At 44.8% G+C, this 19667-nt stretch overlaps 1 protein-coding gene across 1 annotated transcript; it reads left to right on the top strand.

Moving 5' to 3' along the window:
- Positions 1-1058: 1058 nt before the first annotated feature.
- On the top strand, positions 1059-3604 carry LOC121011975 (antileukoproteinase). Its single transcript, XM_040446764.1, has 4 exons — positions 1059-1146; positions 2050-2208; positions 2697-2846; positions 3425-3604. Exons 1-3 carry the CDS (start codon positions 1065-1067, stop codon positions 2843-2845), a joined length of 390 nt encoding a protein of 129 aa, XP_040302698.1. The 5' UTR covers positions 1059-1064; the 3' UTR covers position 2846; positions 3425-3604.
- The last annotated feature ends 16063 nt before the right edge of the window (positions 3605-19667 follow it).

Genomic DNA, 19667 nt, shown 5'->3' on the forward strand with positions numbered 1-19667 from the left:
TTTTTATTTTTTTTTTTAAGTAAATTTTACACCCAACGTGGGTCTTGAACTCAGGACCCCAAGATGAAGAGTCACATGCTCTACCAACTAAGCTGGCCAGACATGCTTGTTTGACAATCATTCAGCGAGCGCTTTCCATGTATCAGGCATGGAACAGGCACTGGAGATAGAATGGTGTCAATATTTGGGGGAAATATCTGTTGGTTGATTGATATATCATCTGAACTTTTGAGAAGGAAATTGTATTGAGCAGTCAGGAGAGAGTTTCACAATCCCTGAGAGTCCAGGGGGCCCTTGCACAAGGTCTTAGTTGAGAGCTCACTCTCCGTGGTTTCAGCTCCAGATCTTTTTTTTTATATATAAGATTTTATTTTTTTTTTTTTAATTTTTTTTTCAACATTTATTTATTTTTGGGACAGAGAGAGACAGAGCATGAACGGGCGAGGGGCAGAGAGAGAGGGAGACACAGAATCAGAAACAGGCTCCAGGCTCTGAGCCATCAGCCCAGAGCCCGACGCGGGGCTCGAACTCACGGACCGTGAGATCGTGACCTGGCTGAAGTCGGACGCTTGACCGACTGCGCCACCCAGGCGCCCCAAGATTTTTTTTTAAGTAATCTCTACCCCCGACGTGGGGCTCGAACTCATAACCCTGAGATCAAGAGTCGCACGCTCCCCCGTCTGAGCCAGCCAGGTGCCGCTCAGCTCCAGATCCAAATAGCTTCTTTGCAGCTGGTTTTTCTTGCCCTCTCCTCCCTCTCGCCAGGCCAATGGGGTTGGGGCCCCCAGGACACCTGAGATGACCTTCTTATCAGCCTGGTGACATCTTCCAGGCCGGCCTCTTGCATTTCTTCACTGGCGGTCACTCTGTTGGCCTCGCGGTCTTGTCTGGGACAGGAAAGAGCCCTGTGTCCATGGTACCAGACTGCTGGTCTTCACCCGGCTTCTTGTATGTGCAATCGCAGCTGGGAGGGGTCGAGGAAATTCTGCTGGGGCCACGCCCACTAGTGAAGATATAAATAATGAGGTTTGGCGTTGACTCTCAGAGTCACCCCTCACCTCACAATGCAGTCCGGCAGCCTCTTCCCCCTTGTGCTTCTTGCCCTGGGCACCCTGGTACCTTGGACTGTGGAAGGTGCTGGAAATTGTGAGTTGGAGCCCTTGGCTGCAGGGCAGAGGTGGCGGCTCCTGGTGGTGGGGGGATGACTCCTTCTAGAGGCTTTGATCTCTCAGCTTAGTTTCAGGAGACCTCCTTGAGGCGGGGAGGGGGCTCATGTCCATCTGGGCTCCAAGGACTGCACGCTTCTGAGCATTGGGCTGTGTTCTTTTTTTTCCTTTTTTTTTTTTTTTTAATTTTTTTTAATGTTTATTTATTTGCTTTGGAGAGAGAGAGAGCACAAGTAGGGGAGGGACAGAGAGAGAGAAGGAGACACAGACTCTGAAGCAGGCTCCAGGCTCCTAGCTGTCAGCACAGAGCCCGACGCAGGTCTCAAACCCACAAACCGTGAGATCATGACCTGAGCCAAAGTTGGACGCTTAACCCACTGAGCCGCCCAGGCGCCCCTGGGCTGTGTTCTTTTACACAGTATCTGGTCGGCCCAGACCCCACTCCCTCTCTTCCTACCTCTCTCTCTTCACCCTGCCTGTGAATCCGCAGTCATCTGTTTCTGGCTCTCCCTGGTTCCTTGTCTCTGTTTCCGTCCTTTAGTGTCCGTGTCTCTGCCTCTGGCTCTCCCTCTCAACCTGGCCCTTGTTCTCTCTTTACCTCTCTCCATCTCCTTCGCCTTTGTGGAGACCTGTTTTCCCCGGGGCAGGAAACCTTGGCTGGGAGCCCTTTGCTCTTTTCCAGGATCTGTGACTTTCTCCGCCCATGTGTGTGGCTTCGTCAAGCCTGTCACTCTTCACGGAGGTCAGACAGGCATTTCCCTCTGGACTTTGCGGACAATCACCTGGGTGACCGTCTCTCCTGGGGAGTGGTGCTTTATCCCGGAGTCATGATGGCTACTCAGCACCCAACTCCTTCCTTAACCCTCAACATTCTCTCCAACAGCGTTGAAAGCTGGAGCCTGCCCTCCTGTAAAACCTGGTCGATGCCTTAACGTATTTGAGACCCCTGAGTGCCAGAGTGATTGGCAGTGTCCAGGGAGGAAGATCTGCTGCTCCGATGCTTGCGGAATCAGATGCCTGGACCCTGTCATCTCTGACCAAAGTGAGGAGGGGGGAGGACTCACGGGAAGGGGGTGAGCCCGAGAAGGCGGCACCTCGGGGGACAGGACCGGGTGCTGGTCCTGCCAGGTCTCCTCCTCCCCAGGAACTGTGGAGCCAAATTTGTCAGCCGGTCAGGGAGTCACAGTGTCCCAGACAGCAATTTACTCACCTGGCTGGTGAAACAGCCAGCGTGTCGGGAGGTCAGTTTTTCAGTCTATAGTCACCTGGTCGTTCAGGTAAGCAGGCAGTTGGTAGCCACCCATCCAGTCAGCACTGGGCAACTGGTCGCCTTCATGGAGAGGGGGCCCGATGTCAGGGGAGACCCAGATCCTGCCGTCAGGAGATACAGGGGCACTGGGAAGGAAGAGGTGGTGCTGGGGATGGAGAAGAGAGGATTCTCCCTGCGCACTTGGGCTGGGGCTGAGTCCAGGAAGCAGGGGGCGGCGCCCGAGGCATAAGGCTTCTGACCTGTGGCCCTACTTTCACCAGCGTGTATGAAGCCTGGCAAGTGTCCTGTGGTCAATGGCCGGTGTCTGATCCTCAATCCCCCCAACCACTGTGAGACAGACCAACAGTGCGTGGGTGACTTCAAGTGCTGTAGGGGCCTGTGCGGGAAAGCCTGCGTGGAACCTGAATAAGGTAAGGAGGGGACCCAGGGCCAACTTTCCCCCGCCCACCAGTCCTCTCTGTTCCAAGCCTCTGGTGGCCCTTGTGTATGAGCAGGGGGACTCCTGATCTCTCTCCCAGGACAGCTTCTGCTTAGCCCCGTTGTCCTTCAGGGGCACCGCTCCCCAGGCCCCAGGGCCAGGATTTCCATAGCATCACTTGCGGCTTTGCTTTTATTCGAGCCCCTCTGAGTGAGGACCCCCCGGCAAGTCTGAGTCTCAGTTTCCTTATCTGTAAAACGGACATAATGAAAGTGCTTTGTAAAGCACTGTGTGCGCTAAGAATTTATTATTAAGATGATCTCCAGCATATTGTCTAGGGTCAAAGCCAAAGGATCAGTGGATTTTGAGGCTTAAATCCAGCTTAATGCTCTGAGTTTAGAGTTCTATAGTAAAACTGAGACTTGAACTCAGTCTCCGGATGCCACGACTCTTTCGACTATATCACCACCTTGTTATTTTCTTTGTCTCAGGGAAGTTTCTTGGGGGAAGAATGGGGAGATAATTTGTCTGGTTCCTGTATTGAAGCCCTGATCTGATTTTCTCTCATAGCCTGATTCCTGTTGTTCAGAAGAGGTTCTGGATTCCTAGTCTGTGGTCTGGGGCTCGGATCACTGGGGCACTCCATGGCGAAGACTTGGTTCTACCATTAAGATCTTCTTGGGGGGAAGGCGTGGCACACAGTAGGCTTTCAGGAAATTGGTGAATAAATAAATGAGCATATTTCTTTGTGTCCATGTGCTTCTGTGGTTTGCCGGGGCTGCGGGGCTTGGGACGTGATGACGTGATGACGGAATGTGTGGATGTGAGACCTCCCTCCTGCACATACCGAGTGGAAGGGGGAGGCTTCGGGGCCAGATAGACGTGAATTTACATCATGAGTCTGAGAACACCGGTTCTGCGATTTTGGACACGTGACTTTACCTCGTCCATCTTAATTTCTTTAGCTGCAAAGTGGCAATAAAAATCGCTTCCTCGTGTGTTTGGAGCACTGGGGTATGCAATGTGTATGAAATGAAAAGCAACGTTGCTAGGCCACAGCAGCCTCAAAAAAAAGTGGATACTTGCCTTCTGTGGTGATTTTGAGATTCTTGTATTTCCCTTCTCTCCCAAGACACGATTTCTTCTTCCTTAAAATAAGTGTTGAGAAGAACAACACACTAATTATCGGTCCTGAGAGAGGACTCCAGACCCTTCTGCCCATTGCATCGTGGTATCGGAGTCTCCAAGGAAAGCACAATGCGGTCAAGCACTGGGTAAAACAATGTCTTATTTACCTAGAAAAGAAACAGCAAGATCACCTTCCACCTTGGGCTCCACTCCCTCCCCATGGCCTGCAAGTTTCTCCCAGGAGCTGATGCCGGGCAATTTGCATCACCCCTCCCCCCACCTCCACCCCTCTCGTGCCACAGAAGGAGGCTCCACTCCCTCCCCAAGCACGACACACAGCAGTGGGGTTGGCCAGAGGCTCTGGCACACACATGTGCACAGAACAGAGGAGCCTACACTGAAGCTGGACGCAGGGAAAGGTACTCGAGCACCTTATCTCTTGGTAAGTAGGTATTCCAAGCCCAAGGCCGTTCTTATGCTGCTGAGTGGGGGACGCATGCGTGGGGCTGTCTTTCCCCACAATGAGAGTATTGTCACGGCGGGTTATGTTATGGCAGCTGCTGGCCAGTAGCACATGAGAGAGATGTTGTTCTTGGCCCCATGAAGCAAAGAGTTAACAGGAGCTGGACTCCCAGAACTCAGGGCAAGCAGGGAACCGTGCTCCCCATTCCTCTGTGCTCTTTGGAGCCCAAAGGAAGCAGAGAACTTGATTGGACTGTGACATACAAAAATGGACGAGACACAATTGTAGTTCAGTCTTTTCCTGGAAAATGTCACTGATCTGGAAAAAGCATTCCACGTACTACACGCAACCAATGTTCTAAGAGAAGCAATTGGATGTATTGACTTGACTTTCAGGAAAGAGGGGAAAGAGGAAGTGTCATTTTATTTATGCAGAGAGTGGGGTGGCACCCCCCTCCCACCGGGTTGCCTCCCAGTGACCTTCACCTCTTAGGATTCACGCCCTCGTGTGGGTCCTCCCATGTTTTTGCATGGTGGGCTCACGTGACAAATAAATTATTGCAGAGTGAGAGACAGTTATGTCTTGATGAGAGGAGATGGGTAAAAGGTGGCACCTTCCATCTGGGGAGCACACGCCCTCTCTTTGATCACCTGCTCTGGCACAACTCAGCCACCATGTCACGAAGACACTCAGCCATCTGTGGCCTGGCCTATCACGTAAGGAAATAATGGGTCTGGTCAACAGCCTGAGAGGAACTGAGGCTCACCAACAAACACGTGAGGGAGCATGCAGTTTTCAGCCCCAGTCTAGTCTTTTTTTTTTTTTTTTAGTTTTATTTATTTATTTTGAGAGAAAGAAAAAGCATGATCAGGAAGGGGAGGGGCGGAGAGAGAGGAGAGAGTGAGAATCCCACGTAGGCTCTGCACTGCCAGAGCCCAATGTGGGGCTTGAACCCACAAACCATGAGATCATGACCTGAGTCGAAGTGGAGCGCTTAAACGACTGAGCCACCCAAATGCCCCCACCCCAGTCTAGTCTTGAAATGACTGTAGTCCCAGCACATAGCTCGATTATAACCTTGTGACAGACCGTGACTCAGAAGCAGCCAGTGAAGCTACTCCCGGCTTCCTGACCCTCCAACTGTGAGACAATGTTTATGATTTTAAGGTGCTAAGTTTGGGGGCAATTTGTTATGCAGCAATAGATACCTAATTCAAGGAGGTCAGCAAAAATCTGCTATTGCAACCAAATACGGACAGTAGAAGAAAAGATAATTATAAGGCAATGTCATTTTCTCTGAACAAAGTTGGGAACATCCTAAATAAAATGTTAAAACTTAGAATTCATGAAAGTTTAAAGAGTTTTCAAAGAAGTCCAACATGAATTCTTTATTAAAATTAAGAATAGAAATGAGAGGCGCCTGGGTGGTTCAGTCAGTTAAGCATCCAACTCTTGGTTTTGGCTCAGGTCGTGATCTCACAGTTTGTGAGTTTGAGCCCCATGTCGGGCTCTGTGACGACAGTGTGGAGCCTGCTTGGGATTCTCTCTCTCCCTCTCTGTCTGCCCCTCCCCTGTGTGCATGCATGTGAGCACTCTCTCTCTCTCTCAAAATACATAGATAAAAACTTAAAAAAAAAACCTAAAAAAAGAATAGAAATGAAAGGACAGAAATTAACTAAAAACAAAACAAAACAAAACAGGAAACCTACCTGAAACTATAGCAAAACCCACATTCAGCTGAATTTTCAGAGTTACTGTCACTAAAATCAGAAACAGAATAAGGATCACTGCAATTTTCCAACAGTGTATGAGATATAGCAACCTATGCAGTGAGATGAGATCAGGGATTAGGTATGTAAGAGCAGAAAGAAAGATACTAAACTGTCAGTATTTGTGGATAGTATCATTTCCTACCTAACAGTTGAAGATATTCAATAAAGTTGATGAAATAAGTTTCATCAGAGTTGCTGGATATACAACTCTGATGTATAAAATTTTACAGCATTTCTCCCATTATGTATAATGAATCAGAAATAATAGAAAGTAGAGATAATTAATCAAATTAAAAAACCCTACAATTCACCTAGGAATGAATCTAAAAATTATGCCAGACCTTGTGGATTAAAGAACAAATTTGTTGAAGGTCTAAAATAAGAACTGAACAGAGAAAAAATGTTTATGTGTGGGAAGACTCAATAAGGTCAAGATTATAACTCATTAAAGGATCATTTATAAATTCAATGTAACTGTAATAAAAATTCCAACATGATTTTTTAAGTTTATTTCTTTATTTTGAGAAAGGGAGAGAGAGAGCAGGAGAGCACAAGCAGGGGAGGGGCAAAGAGAGAGGGAGAGAGAGAATCCCAAGCAGGCTCTGCACTGTTACTGTGGAGCCCAACTTGGGGCTTGAACTTATGATCCATGAGATCACGACCTGAGCTGAAGTCAGGAGTTGGAGGCTTAATTCACTGAACCACCCAGGTGCCCCTAACGATTTTTTAAACACAATTTGACAAAGTGATCCTACAGTTAATATATTAGTAGAAAGTTTGCAAAAGGACCAAGAACATTTTTTAAAAGTACAACAATAGGAGTAATCCAGACCAGGTATCAAAATGTTATTGATTATATTAATTATTATTATTATTATATTTGTTATTTTTTTTAGAGAGAGTGAGCAGGGGAGAGGGGCAGAAAGGGGGAGAAAGTCTTAAAACATCTTTTTAAAAAAATTTTTTAATGTTTATTTATTTTTTAGAGAGAGAATGAAAGAGAGAGAGAGAGGGCAGAAGAGGGGAAGAGAGAGAGGGAGAGAGAGAGAATCCCAAGTAGGCTCCCTACTGTTAGTACAGAGTTGGACACAGGGCTCGATCTTACTAACCAAATCATGAGATCATGACCTAAGCTGAGATCAAGAGATACTTAACCAACTGAGCCACCCAGGTGCCCTGAGAGAGAGAGAAAGAGAGAGAGAGACAGAGACAGAGAAAGAGAGAGAGAGAGAAAGAGAAACTTAAGCAGGCTTCAACTCAGTGTGGAGCCTGATGCAGGGCTTGAGCCCATGACCCTTGGGATCATGACCTGACCTGAAGTCAAGAGTCAGGTGCTCAACCAACTGAGCCACCATTAATTAATGGAAGATGATGTTGCTACAAGAATAAACAAATAGCCTAATGGAACAGAACAGAATATCTGAAAGGAAATCTGTGCATTTGTGGACATTTGTTATATAACAAGGAGGAATTTTTACAATTGCTTAGGGCAAAACTCTAATAATGAAATCAATTGGTTTTTTTTTTTTTTTAAGTTCACACTAACAACTTTTTACTGAATTTAACAGTAATCTTTAACACAATGTATTAGTCAGGGTTCTCCAGAGAAACAGAACCAGCAATCTTCTTTCTCCCTTCTTTCCTTCCTTCCTTCTTTCCTTCCTTCCTTCCTCTCTTTTTCTCTCTTTCTCTCTTTCTCTTTCCCTCCCTCTTTCTTTCTTTCTTTCTTTCTTTCTTTCTTTCTCTGTCTCTGTCTGTCTCTCTCTCTCCTCTCCCTCCCTCCCTCCCTTCCTCTCTCTCTCTTTCTTTCTTTCATTCCTTTATGATGAGGAATTGGCTTGCGCAGTTATGGAGGATAAATCCCATAATCTACAGTCTGCAAGCTGGAGACAGGAAAGTCTGTGTCATAATACAGTTCCTGTCTGAAGGCTTAAGAACAAGGGGATATGATGGTGTAAATTCCAGTCCAAGAGCAGGAAAAAAATGAAGTGAGAGGGGCGCCTGGGTGGCGCAGTCGGTTAAGCGTCCGACTTCAGCCAGGTCACGATCTCGCGGTCCGGGAGTTCGAGCCCCGCGTCGGGCTCTGGGCTGATGGCTCACAGCCTGGAGCCTGTTTCCGATTCTGTGTCTCCCTCTCTCTCTGCCCCTCCCCTGTTCATGCTCTGTCTCTCTCTGTCCCAAAAATAAATAAATGTTGAAAAAAAAAATTTTTTTTTTTAAATAAAAAAAAAAATGAAGTGAGATGTTCCAACTTAAACAACGAGGCAGGAAAAAAAGGTGTGGATTCCTTCTTCCTTCACCTTTTGTTCTATTCAGGCTCTCAGTGTATTGAATGGGCCCCATCCACATTGGGGAGGGAATTCTACTTTACTGAGTTCACATATTCAAGTGTTCATCTTATCTGGAAACATCCTCACACACACACCCAGATAAAATGCTTAATCCGGGCATTTTGTGGCCAGTTAAGTCGACCCAAGAAAGTACCCACAAGCCCAGCCCATGTCAACTTGACACCCATATGCATCTCCTTAAATCCTATTTAATCTCTAAAGAAAGACAATAACAAGGTCATGGTTCTTCCAAACATGATATAGTTATTCTTTGTACAACCTAAAACACACTAATTCCGTCCCAAAAAAGGAGGTAAAAATCCTTGAGTGATATTTGATTTCCTCCTTGATATCTGGTAACTTAAATACTATAATGTAAAATTAACAAATACTATGATATAAAGTCTATACAGCATATGTTACATGATAAGGTAATAAGACAGAAGAAATGTATGTAATTTGTGTGTGTGTAAGACACACACAAATGTATTCATAGCAAAATAAGGAGGAAATGTCATGACAATTATGTCATGGTCCTCATTTCTGTAACTGGTCACGTGCATGTGGCTGGTATTTATAACTATCCTCTTCTGCTACCCATTCTATATTCCTTTGTCTTCAGCAAGTGCCTCAGCTCGTTGTAGTTCTTGGTCACCTGATAGGGTGACCCAAACCTTCATTCTTGAAGGGTCTAAGGCCATTAGGAGCCTTGCTTGGATTGGGTTGTTGTAGTTTTCTAATGGCCTTACTCACAGAACATGACAATATTAAGAGGTGCCCTAAGAAATCTCTTATATTCCAGACATACTCTTCCATTGTGGGAGAGTACTCCAATTTCCCCTTGGAAGTTAGGACCGATCATCCTGGCTAACACTGTAACTCTTTTCTTTGCCTATTGACTTAGAGGCATGGGGAGCCCCAAGTGAGCGGGTGACAGTCTTAACTTCCAGTTAATGGAATCAGCATTGTGTCTCCTGGTGGAAACATTTCTCCTTTTGGGACTAATACCTCTAGGCCAACAGCACACAGAATCATGGAGACGGGAAGCAAAAATTTTGCTATTGGGTGACTAGGGATGATAATGAGTAGTATCACCCCCATTTCCACCTCTTGATTTTGAACCTATGAATCTCGGTTATGGGAGAAGCAGCATAATATATTAGAAACTGACTGAGATTATGTACAGGCTTCTGGAGAACCTTGCCCCAGCCTTGCAAAGTATTGCCACCTAGCTGACACTATGAGTCTTCAAAAGGCCATTCCACTGTTCTATGAAGCCAGCAACTTCAGGGTGGGGGAGACGGTAATACCAGTGAATTCCACGAACAGTTGCCCATTGCCACACTTCTTTGGCTATGAAGCGAGGTAGGTACTTGATCAGAAGCAATGTTGTGTGGGGGCACCTGGGTGTCTCAGTTGGTTGGGCATCTGACTCTTCATTTCAGCTCAGGTCATGATCTCATAGTTGTGGGATTGAGCCCCGTATCAGGCTTTGTGCTGGATGTGGAATCTCCTTAAGATTCTGTTTCTCCCTCTCCCTCTGCCCCTCCCCTGTTGCATACACATGCTCTCTCTCTTTCTCTCTCTCTCTCTCTAAAAAAAAAAAAAAAGAAAAAAGAAAAAAAAAGAAGAAGGAATGTTGTGCAGAATGCCATGATGGTAGAGAAGGCATTCTGCAAGTACATGGGTGGTAGTTTGGGCAGAAGCATCACATGCAGGGAAGTCAAATCCATGTCCAGAGTAAGTGCCATTCCAGTAAGAACAAAATGCTGCCCCTTCCATGATGAAAGTGGTCCGATGTAACCAACCTGCCACCAAGTACTGGTCGATCGCTCTGGGGAATAGCTCTATACCAGGGATCAGTGTCGGTCTCTGCTGTTGGCAGACTGGCGTCCAGAAGTGGCCACAGTCAGGTTAGCCTTGGTGTCTGGAGACCATGTTACTGAGCCCATGCATAACCTCCACCCATGCCCCATGGTCACTTTGAGCCACAGGGCATGAGTCCATAGGGCAATGCAGGGGTGACTGAGGAAAGAGGCTGAATAGTATCCACAAAACAGATCATGCTATTTACTTGATTATTAAAATTCTCCTGTTGAGGTCACCCTTTGGTGAGCATTCACATAAGACATAAATGTCTTCACTTTTTTTTTTTTTTTTTTTTTGCCCATTCAGAGAGGTCTGTCTATATATTTCTTCTCCAGATTTGTCACCGATTTTTTTTTTTTGAGTGGGAGAGAGAGGGTGCAAGTGAGCAAGGGGCAGAGAGAGAGAGAGAGAGGGGGGAAAAAAGGGAGAGAGAGAAAGAGAGAGAGAGAAAGAGAAAGAGAGAGAGAAAAGGGGGGCTCACCCAAAGCAGGGCTCATGTTTCTACCTGAAGCGGGCTCAGGCTTACCTGATGTGAGACTTGAACTCACGAACCATGAGATCATGACCTGAGCCAAAGTAGGCTGCTTAATGCCTGAGCCACCCAGGCACCCTGTCACCGATTTTTTAATCATGTCTCTTCCAAGTCCAAATTCCCCTTTTGTGCTAAGTTTCCTGAATTCCATGTCACCTACACTCACAGACTTTAGCAGCTGTCAGGTAAGGTGGTCATCTGATACTGGTCATCAGTGTTTCTACTCAAACGACTAGCTCTTTCAGGACATCTGTAGCCAGAAGGCTATAAAGTTCTCCCCTAGTGACCACCCTATGCCTCCATGGGGGAAGGCTTCCACCTGGGATAGTCCACATTGGGTGGCAGTGGGAGCTCCACGCTGGATCTGTGGAGTAGTAAGTGAGGCAAACGCCAAGATGCCCCATGGTACAGGCTCCAGGCAGGTGTTATTAGAGGCTTAAAAGCAAGGCTGCTTTGTTTGTAACAAACAAAGTCCACAGCAAATGGTCAGCAAGATGTGTGAATCTCCCTTCCTCTAATATCTGCTAGGACTGGGGGCGGCTGAATGCTCCACGGGTCTGACCTCAGAAGAGGTCCTTGTGCAGAGGTTTACAAATTAAAACAACAAAAAGATATCCCTTACATCTGTTATACCAGCAAACATTAGATAGTTACATCCTACCAAGGTTTGGTGATTTGGTGAGAATGTGGGGATACAGGAATTGCATGATCTGTGGGGAATGTAGCCTGAGCAGCCATTTTGGAAACAGTCTGGCCGTCTGCCATCACTGTTTTATATGGTTATATCAGATTTTTGAGAATCGAAATCATTTGGAGTATGTTCTCTGATGAAAACACAACTGTGAAAACAATAAATAAACAAAAAGACAACCAAAGAAGAAATGAAAATGAAATTTAGAAAATATTATGAACGAAATGATTATGACTATGCTATTTATCAAAACTAGTGGGTTGTACCTAAAGCAGAACTTAAATGGAAATGTATCACCTTACACACATATATGAGTAAAGAAGAAAAAGTCAAATTCAGATAGCAAAGCAGCATCTCAAGCATATCCAAAAATAACAACTAAAGAAACCATAATGCATGTGTTAAGAAATGATCAAGAGTAGAAAACGATGAAATAAAAAACAAGGAAGATCAACTGAGAGATCATCTGAGCCAGAAGTTGGTTCTTTAAAAAGGTTTTCATAATACATTAACCTCCGGCAACACCAATTGAATAAATAACAGAAAAGGTAAAGTAATCATTTTCAGAAAGAAAAAGTGGACATCACTACAGATGCTGGAGATATCACATAAGGCAAATGAACAATATGGTGTCAATACATTTAAAAATTTAGATAAAATAGAAACATTCCTAGTACTTCACGCAATCAGCCCAAGATAAGTAAACAGCAAACTTGTAGTCTCCTGCAGGCAGATTCATTGCATTGAAGGGATCGTGCCCAGAGGGGACAACACAGCATCTCAACAAAGGAGAAGGTGGAACTATAGTAAGATTTCAGAGAAAGGCAGGGATTGGGTGAAATTGAAACGAATAAGGGATTTCTTAACACATTTCACATTTATCTTAATTATGTAGTTTCCAAGGAAATAAGAAATTCCTTATCTGAAGCTCTGTACCTGGACTGGAAATCAAGGCTGCTTCTCTGGTTTTTTTGTTTTTAAAAAAAAATTTTTTTTTCAACGTTTATTTATTTTTGGGACAGAGAGAGACAGAGCATGAACGGGGGAGGGGCAGAGAGAGAGGGAGACACAGAATCGGAAACAGGCTCCAGGCTCTGAGCCATCAGCCCAGAGCCTGACGCGGGGCTCGAACTCCAGGACCGCGAGATCGTGACCTGGCTGAAGTCGGACGCTCAACTGACTGCGCCACCCAGGCGCCCCTTGTTTTTTTTTTTAAGTTTATTTATTTATTTTGAGAGAGACAGAGACAGCGCTAGTCGGGTAGGGGCAGAGAGAGGGAGACAGAGAATCCCAAGCCGACTCTGCACTGTCAGCAGGGAGCCCAATGAGGGGCTTGAACTCTCAAAACTGTGCAATCATGACCTGAGCCAAAACCAAGAGCTGGACGCTCGACTAACTGAGCCACCCAGCCACCCTAAGGCTGCTTCTCTAATACCAAAGTGACTTAGATGCTTCAGGTAAGAATGGAATGCTGTATTCTTACTGATATAGTTTCAAGCATAGTTTCTGATAATCTGTGATTTTAGAAAACATGGTTTCCCAGTGACTAAGAAAATGATAGTAACTCAAAGAGTGGGTCCTTAACAGCACTTGACAGCTACAGCATGTCACAGGGAGAGATATCTTCTGTTAACTTTGCAGGGAGATTTATCTGTGTCACTTCTACCAGGCTGATGAATAGTAGGGCAGATTTTTACTTCTGAGTTAAGCTGACTTTCTCACTAGAAAAATGCAACGTACCCAAACGAACACAAAATAGAAACATGAATATTACAACAGATATTGAAGGCATTAAGTGTGTGGAAAAATTTCTGACTCTGCTTTCCTGGCAAGTCCACTTTGCTGGCAAGTTTTACCGAGTATTAAAGGAAGAAAGCATGTTAATTCTTATAAAAATTTCCAGGAGATTCAAATGAAAAGCTATACTTCCCAACTCATTTAATGAGGCTAGCATAACCTTAGTTCCAATGTGCAGCAAGAACACCATGAAAAGGAAATTACAGGCCACTTGCACTGATGAACATGGAAAAAAACATCTTAAAATAGTAGCAAACAGAATGACACAGTCTACAGAAAGGATAATGATCTAGCTGTGTTTATCCAAGTGATAGAAGGTGGTTTTTGCAGTAGAAAAGCAATCAATGTAACTTTTCACTGTAACATAATAAAGGAGGAAGTCATGAGATCATGCCAATAGTTGCAGAAAATGCACTTAATAACAATTCAGTGGCCATTCATCTTAAGACTCTTGGCAAACTAGGAACAGATGGGAACTTCCTTAAGCTGTTAAAGGGTATCCGTAACAAAACTCTATAGCAATTGTACTTAAAGGCAAAATGTTGAGGACTTTTTTTTTTTTTTTTTTTTTTTTTTACTGTTTATTTATTTTTGAGACAGAGAGAGAGACAAGGTGTGAGGGGCAGAGAGAGAGGGAGACACAGAACCAGAAGCAGTTCCAGGCTCTAAGCTGTCAGCACAGAGCCCGACTCGGGGCTCAAACTCATGAACCGTGAGGTCATGACCTGGGCCAAAGTCAGATGCTTAATGGACTGAGCCACCCAGGAGCCCCAGAGACTTTTTCTTAGGAAGGCTATTTTTTTAATGTCTGTCTGTTTGTTTGTTTGTTTGTTTTTGAGAGAGGAGAGAGAGAGAGAGAGAGGGAGAGAGAGAGAGCAGGGGAGGGGCAGAGAGAGAGGGAGACACAGAATATGAAGCAAGCTCCAGGCTCTGGGCTCCAGGCTCACGGAGCCCGACGTGGGGCTCGAAGTCATGAACCATGAGATCATGACCTGAGCTGAAGTCGGACGCTCAACCAACTGCGCCACCCAGGTGTTCCAAGACTTTTTTTTAAAGCAAAAACAAAACAAAGATGCCTGCTATCACCGTTTCTTTCAACACTGTATCAGATGTTCAGCCAGTGCATTAGGACAAGTAAACGAAATAAAAGTTACAAGAATTGGAAAGGAAAAAGATATCAAAGTGTCACTATCCAAAAGGATAATGACAAAAATCCAAAAATATCTACAGGTAAATTATTAAAATTAACAGGAAAGGTTATCAAGTTCCCGGAGTACAAAATCAATATTTTTGAGAATCAAGCATTGAAAAAATTAATTGTATTTCTATATTCCAGGAAGAAAAAATTGGATGAAACTTCTTACAATAGCAGAAAAAGAATCAAATCAATAGAGATAAAATTAAGATGTGCATGATCTCTATGCAGAAAATGGTAAAAGTTTATTGAGAGAAATTAAAGAAGATCGAAGTAGAGAGATATACCATATTCATAAATTGGAGATCCTAATACTGTAAAGATGTACCTTTCCCCCACATTTATTTACAGAGTCAATGCAATCCCAATTAATCCCAACACGGATTTTTGCTGTTTTGTTTGCTTGCATGTGTATGTATCTTGCAGTAGCTATTCTAAAAATTCATTTGGAAAAGCAAAAGAACAAGAATAACAAAGACATATCCTTGAAGAAGAATAGAGGAATAAGGCAGAAATACTCCACAAACTATCAATAATTTAATAAAGTAAGAGTAAATAAAATACTGTGATATTGGCCAAGGCTAGACTCACAGACCAATGGTACATTAGCACCAAGTGAGAAGACAGAAAGAATATAGTAATGTGAACGGGGCACATTTAATATGAATATTATTAATGGTTACAGGGAGTAAAAAGGAATGAAAGAGTAGGCTAAAGAAAGCCCCAGCGCTGAGGAAGAGTAGTCAAGGAAGGGACCAACTACCAGGAGAGTAAATCCTCTCCAAGGTTGGGATTCAGACTCACCGGAGAGGGTGTGGTGGCAACCTGCTGGTTGGCGGACAAGTGGCTGGGTTGTCCAAAACCCGAGCGTTGCACAGTCCCTGGGCAGAGGCTAGCTAGGGTGCTGGAGAAATGCTCCGAGAAGCTGCCTGCTGGGGGTGCTGTTGAACTAACTGGGAAGCCGTAAGCAAGCAGCAAGCTGGGGCACCTGTAGGACTCATGCTTAAGAAGTCTGTCAGGTTATTCATGGAAGCTTCTGGGAGCTGCCTGTGTGAGCTTTCACCGAACACACCTGCTGGGTGAGCTCCACCAGCGGTACTGTAACAGCACTCCAACTGCTCGGAGGGTTAACTTGCTTTAAGCTTATGCACCTGCTGCTTAACCTAAGTCCCTTGGTCTGTAGCAGAACTAATTTCCCTTGAGATTTGCAGACCACTGGCCTTGAGGAGTGAAGGACCAAACCCTCCCAGAAGATAAGGCCTGACCACATTCAAAAACAGCAGCCCCTGATGTCAGCAAGTGTGTTCAGGGTCGTCTTCACATATGACTAATGGCTGGGCACCTGCTTCTCTTCCCCTTTTTATGCCTTCCCCTTTACAACCCTCCGGCTTCCCCTGGACAGGGAAGGTGGTCTTTGAGGTGTTAGTCCACCATCTTCTCAGCTTCCTGAATGAAAAAACTGTTCCTTTCTCATCATCACTTGTCTCTCGAGTATTGATTTCTGAGCAGCAAGCAACCGAAACTGAATTCGGACTAGGTTCTCTCTCTGGTAACAGTACCACACATCAGGGCAGCAGGGCAGAAGCAAGAAATAGAAAAGCATATCTGAACCAGGAAGGGAAGCCCTTTCCTCCTCCAATGCCTATCCTGCACCCACTACTGACAAAGATGAACCGCATGCAAGCTGGTAAGGGAGAAATATTCCCATATGACAAGCCAGCAGTGAAGGATGGATTTGGAACTGAGAGGCAGTAAATTGAAAACCAGCACAAACAGAATAGGATAAAGAGCCCCCAAGGAGTCCCCTGCATATATACAGGAAGCTGATTTATGTCACAGGTTGTCTTGCAGGGAAAAGGGAGTCTTTTCAATAAAGGTCGCTGGGACAAATATCCATATACATACCCGTACTTCTAAAAAAAGAAAAAGAGGAGAAACTTGATCACTGCCTCTCATTACATGCAAAATCAGTTCCAAACGGGTTGTAGACTTAGTATAAAAAGCAAAACCAAAAAGATTTTAGAATGTAATAGAGGGTAATATTTTCATGACTTCAGTCTAGAGAAAGATTATTTAAAGAGAACACAAAAACACTAACTATAAAGAGGATTGATAAGTTTAACTACAACAAATTTAAATTTTCTGTTTAACAAAAGATACTGTTAAGAAAATTAAAAGGCAAACCACAGGTGGTAGAAGATATTTGCAGTGCATGTCACCAACAAAGGACTCACATCCAGAATATATATAAGAAAGAACTCCTATAAATAAATGTCAAGAATAGTCAGTCTAGTAAAAAGATCTATCAAATACATGAATAGCCTCCTCACAAACAAAAATGAAATGCAAATGTCCAAAAAACATCTTAGAAGCATTCAGCCTCATTACTACTCAGGAAAATGCAAATTAGAACCAAAAATGAGACACTACTACAGATCCACCAAATTGCAAACGTTGAATTGTTTAGCAACACTGAGTTGTTTTTTACAAGGATGAGGAGCAACCGGAATGCTCATCCACTGCTGGGGAAAGAGTAAGCTGGGGGCATTTCTTTGGAAAACAATTGGTTGTGATCTAATAAATTTGAGAAAACACATTGTTTCTGATGCAGCAAACCCCAATATAAGTGCATTTACATGTATGGAAGAGGCAGGTAACGGAAATATTTGTAATGGCATCATCCAAAATAACCAAAATCTGGAAACAACCCAGTTGTCCATTAGTATGCACTAGAATGATGGAAAAAGTGTGATATATTCATACTGGATATAAATGTAAATGTACATGTAAAATGTACATGTATATGTATATGTAAAAGCTACACACAACAACTTGGATGAACTTAAAAGCATAACAGTGAGTGAAAACATATAAATGGCTCAAAAAATTTATATAAAATTCAATGTATAACTAAAAAGCAAGGAGGTGATTACCCCCAAAATCAGCTTACTTGTTCCCTTTGCTTGAAGAAGGGGATTACAGCTGGGAAAAGGTGGATAGTGGCTTTGAAGTCATTAGAAATATTTTTTTCATCTTGATCTGAGCGGTGCTTACATGGGGTTTGCTTTATAACAACTCATTACATTGCATATTTATGTTTTAAGCACTTTTCTCCCCGTACTGTAGTCTACAACAGGTTAATTAATATGAAAATTAATATGAATATGTTGGCAAATTATATATCAAGTTTGTACATTGGAAATATTAGAAATCACAAGTACATCAGAAAAAGCGGACCAGAAGAATATGGAAAAATCTCTGAAGTAGGCATCCATACCCCCTCAGAGAGAATGGAGACATTGTCTCAAGTGCCTGAATGTATTCTCTCCTGTGGGAAGTTGTCTCGATGTCCTAAACAGGAGGTGCGGCTGTAGCTGGCTTCTTCATCAGACAAACTCGTCTTAGGGCAGGCAATTCGCTGGCTGGGGTTGCAAGGTCAACTGAGAGGAGGGGCACGGGTTCCAAAACCGCGGACTAACACTTTCTTCTTTTTTTTTTTTTTTAAATTTTTTTTTAACACTTATTTATTTTGGGGACAGAGAGAGACAGAGCATGAACGGGGGAGGGGCAGAGAGAGAGGGAGACACAGAATCCGAAACAGGCTCCAGGCTCTGAGCCGTCAGCCCAGAGCCCGACGCGGGGCTCGAACTCACGGACCGCGAGATCGTGACCTGGCTGAAGTCGGCCGCCTAACCGACTGCGCCACCCAGGCGCCCCTAACACTTTCTTCTTTAAGGGTCTCCGTTTCCTCATGAATACACTACGAAGACTGGATCACATGACCCCTGGAAGATCAACTGAATGAAACACAGGCGTGCAGACTGTCTGAGCTGGGGGTAGCAGAAAGGAGGTAAGAAATTGGGAAGAGATGGCGACGGGTTGCACCCTGGTGCGAAGACGGAGAGACTGGGGCTCTGAAAGGGCAGGGTGTCGCCCGTGTGTTCATGGGGCATCAAGTGTGGGACGGAACCAGAGCCACAGTCCCAAATGCCCCTTTTCCTGACGCTGCCTGCCTTTCTGACCCTGGGGCAGTTGAGAGGCTGGGGCGGTGGAGGAGCTAAATGCTACTGGAGGCATGGATCTGAGGAAGGGAAGGCTGCCAGGTTCCAAAGAGGTGGGATCTGACATTTCGGGAGGAATCCAAGCCCTGTTTTGTGGGAGCAGCACTTATTTCAGGGAAACGTCGTCTCGATTGTCCTATCCTGTCCTTCTCTGCCCCACCTCCCCCGCCCCCGGCACTACCTGAACCCTGGCCACTGCTTTTATCTGTTCCCTCCTCCCTTGGCAAGGACCAGCCGGTGTTTCAATGCAGCCCCAACAAACCACAGAGCATAGCTTTTCTTAGGTGCTAGGTAGGTGCTAACATTGTTTCCATCAGGCATGGATCCATGCGCTTGAAGTCTGACTCCTGTTTCCTATTGTATTTCTGAGAAATTGTAAATGCGTGTCCATGTGGGGGTTTTTACATATGCCTACATGTGTGTTTCTAGGTGCCTGTTGTGTCTTTGTGGCATACCTGCTTGGCACCCAAGAGGTAGTCCCCAGGCCAGCAGCATCGGCATACCTGAATGCTTAACAAATATAGCAGCTCAGGTCCCATCCAAGACCCACTGCATCAGAATCTGCGTTTTGTTCTTTTTTAATGTTTATTTATTTTTGAGAGAGACAGAGTGTGAACAGGGGAGAGGCAGAGAGAGAGAGAGAGAGAGAGAGAGAGAGAGAGAGAGGCAGAATCCAAACCAGGCTCCAGGCTCTGAACTGTGAGCATAGAGCCCAATGCAAGGCTCGAACTCATGAACTGTGAGATCATGACCTGAGTCGAAGTTGGACGCTTACCTGCCTGAGCCACCCAGGCACCCCAGAATCTGCGTTTTGTGGTTCTTTTCACATTAGAATTTGACCGGCCCGGCGTGCCTGTTTGTAGATTCCCAGGGGAGCATACACTTTATGTGGACGAGAGGGTCAGTACCAAGCGGGTGGGTGCATTTGTATTATAGATCTGTATGTTTACAGGCACCCTTGTGCATCTCTGTATG

This window comes from Herpailurus yagouaroundi, unplaced genomic scaffold (assembly GCF_014898765.1).
Source record: "Herpailurus yagouaroundi ecotype Mexico unplaced genomic scaffold, PumYag 196, whole genome shotgun sequence".
NCBI lineage: Eukaryota > Metazoa > Chordata > Mammalia > Carnivora > Felidae > Herpailurus > Herpailurus yagouaroundi.

Coding starts and splice junctions, on each gene's coding strand:
- LOC121011975 (XM_040446764.1), top strand. CDS start 1,065: ATGCAGTCCGGCAGCCTCTTCCCCCTTGTGCTTCTTGCCCTGGGCACC. Junction 1,147..2,049: donor TGTGGAAGGTGCTGGAAATT/GTGAGTTGGAGC, acceptor TCTCTCCAACAG/CGTTGAAAGCTGGAGCCTGC. Junction 2,209..2,696: donor CCCTGTCATCTCTGACCAAA/GTGAGGAGGGGG, acceptor TACTTTCACCAG/CGTGTATGAAGCCTGGCAAG.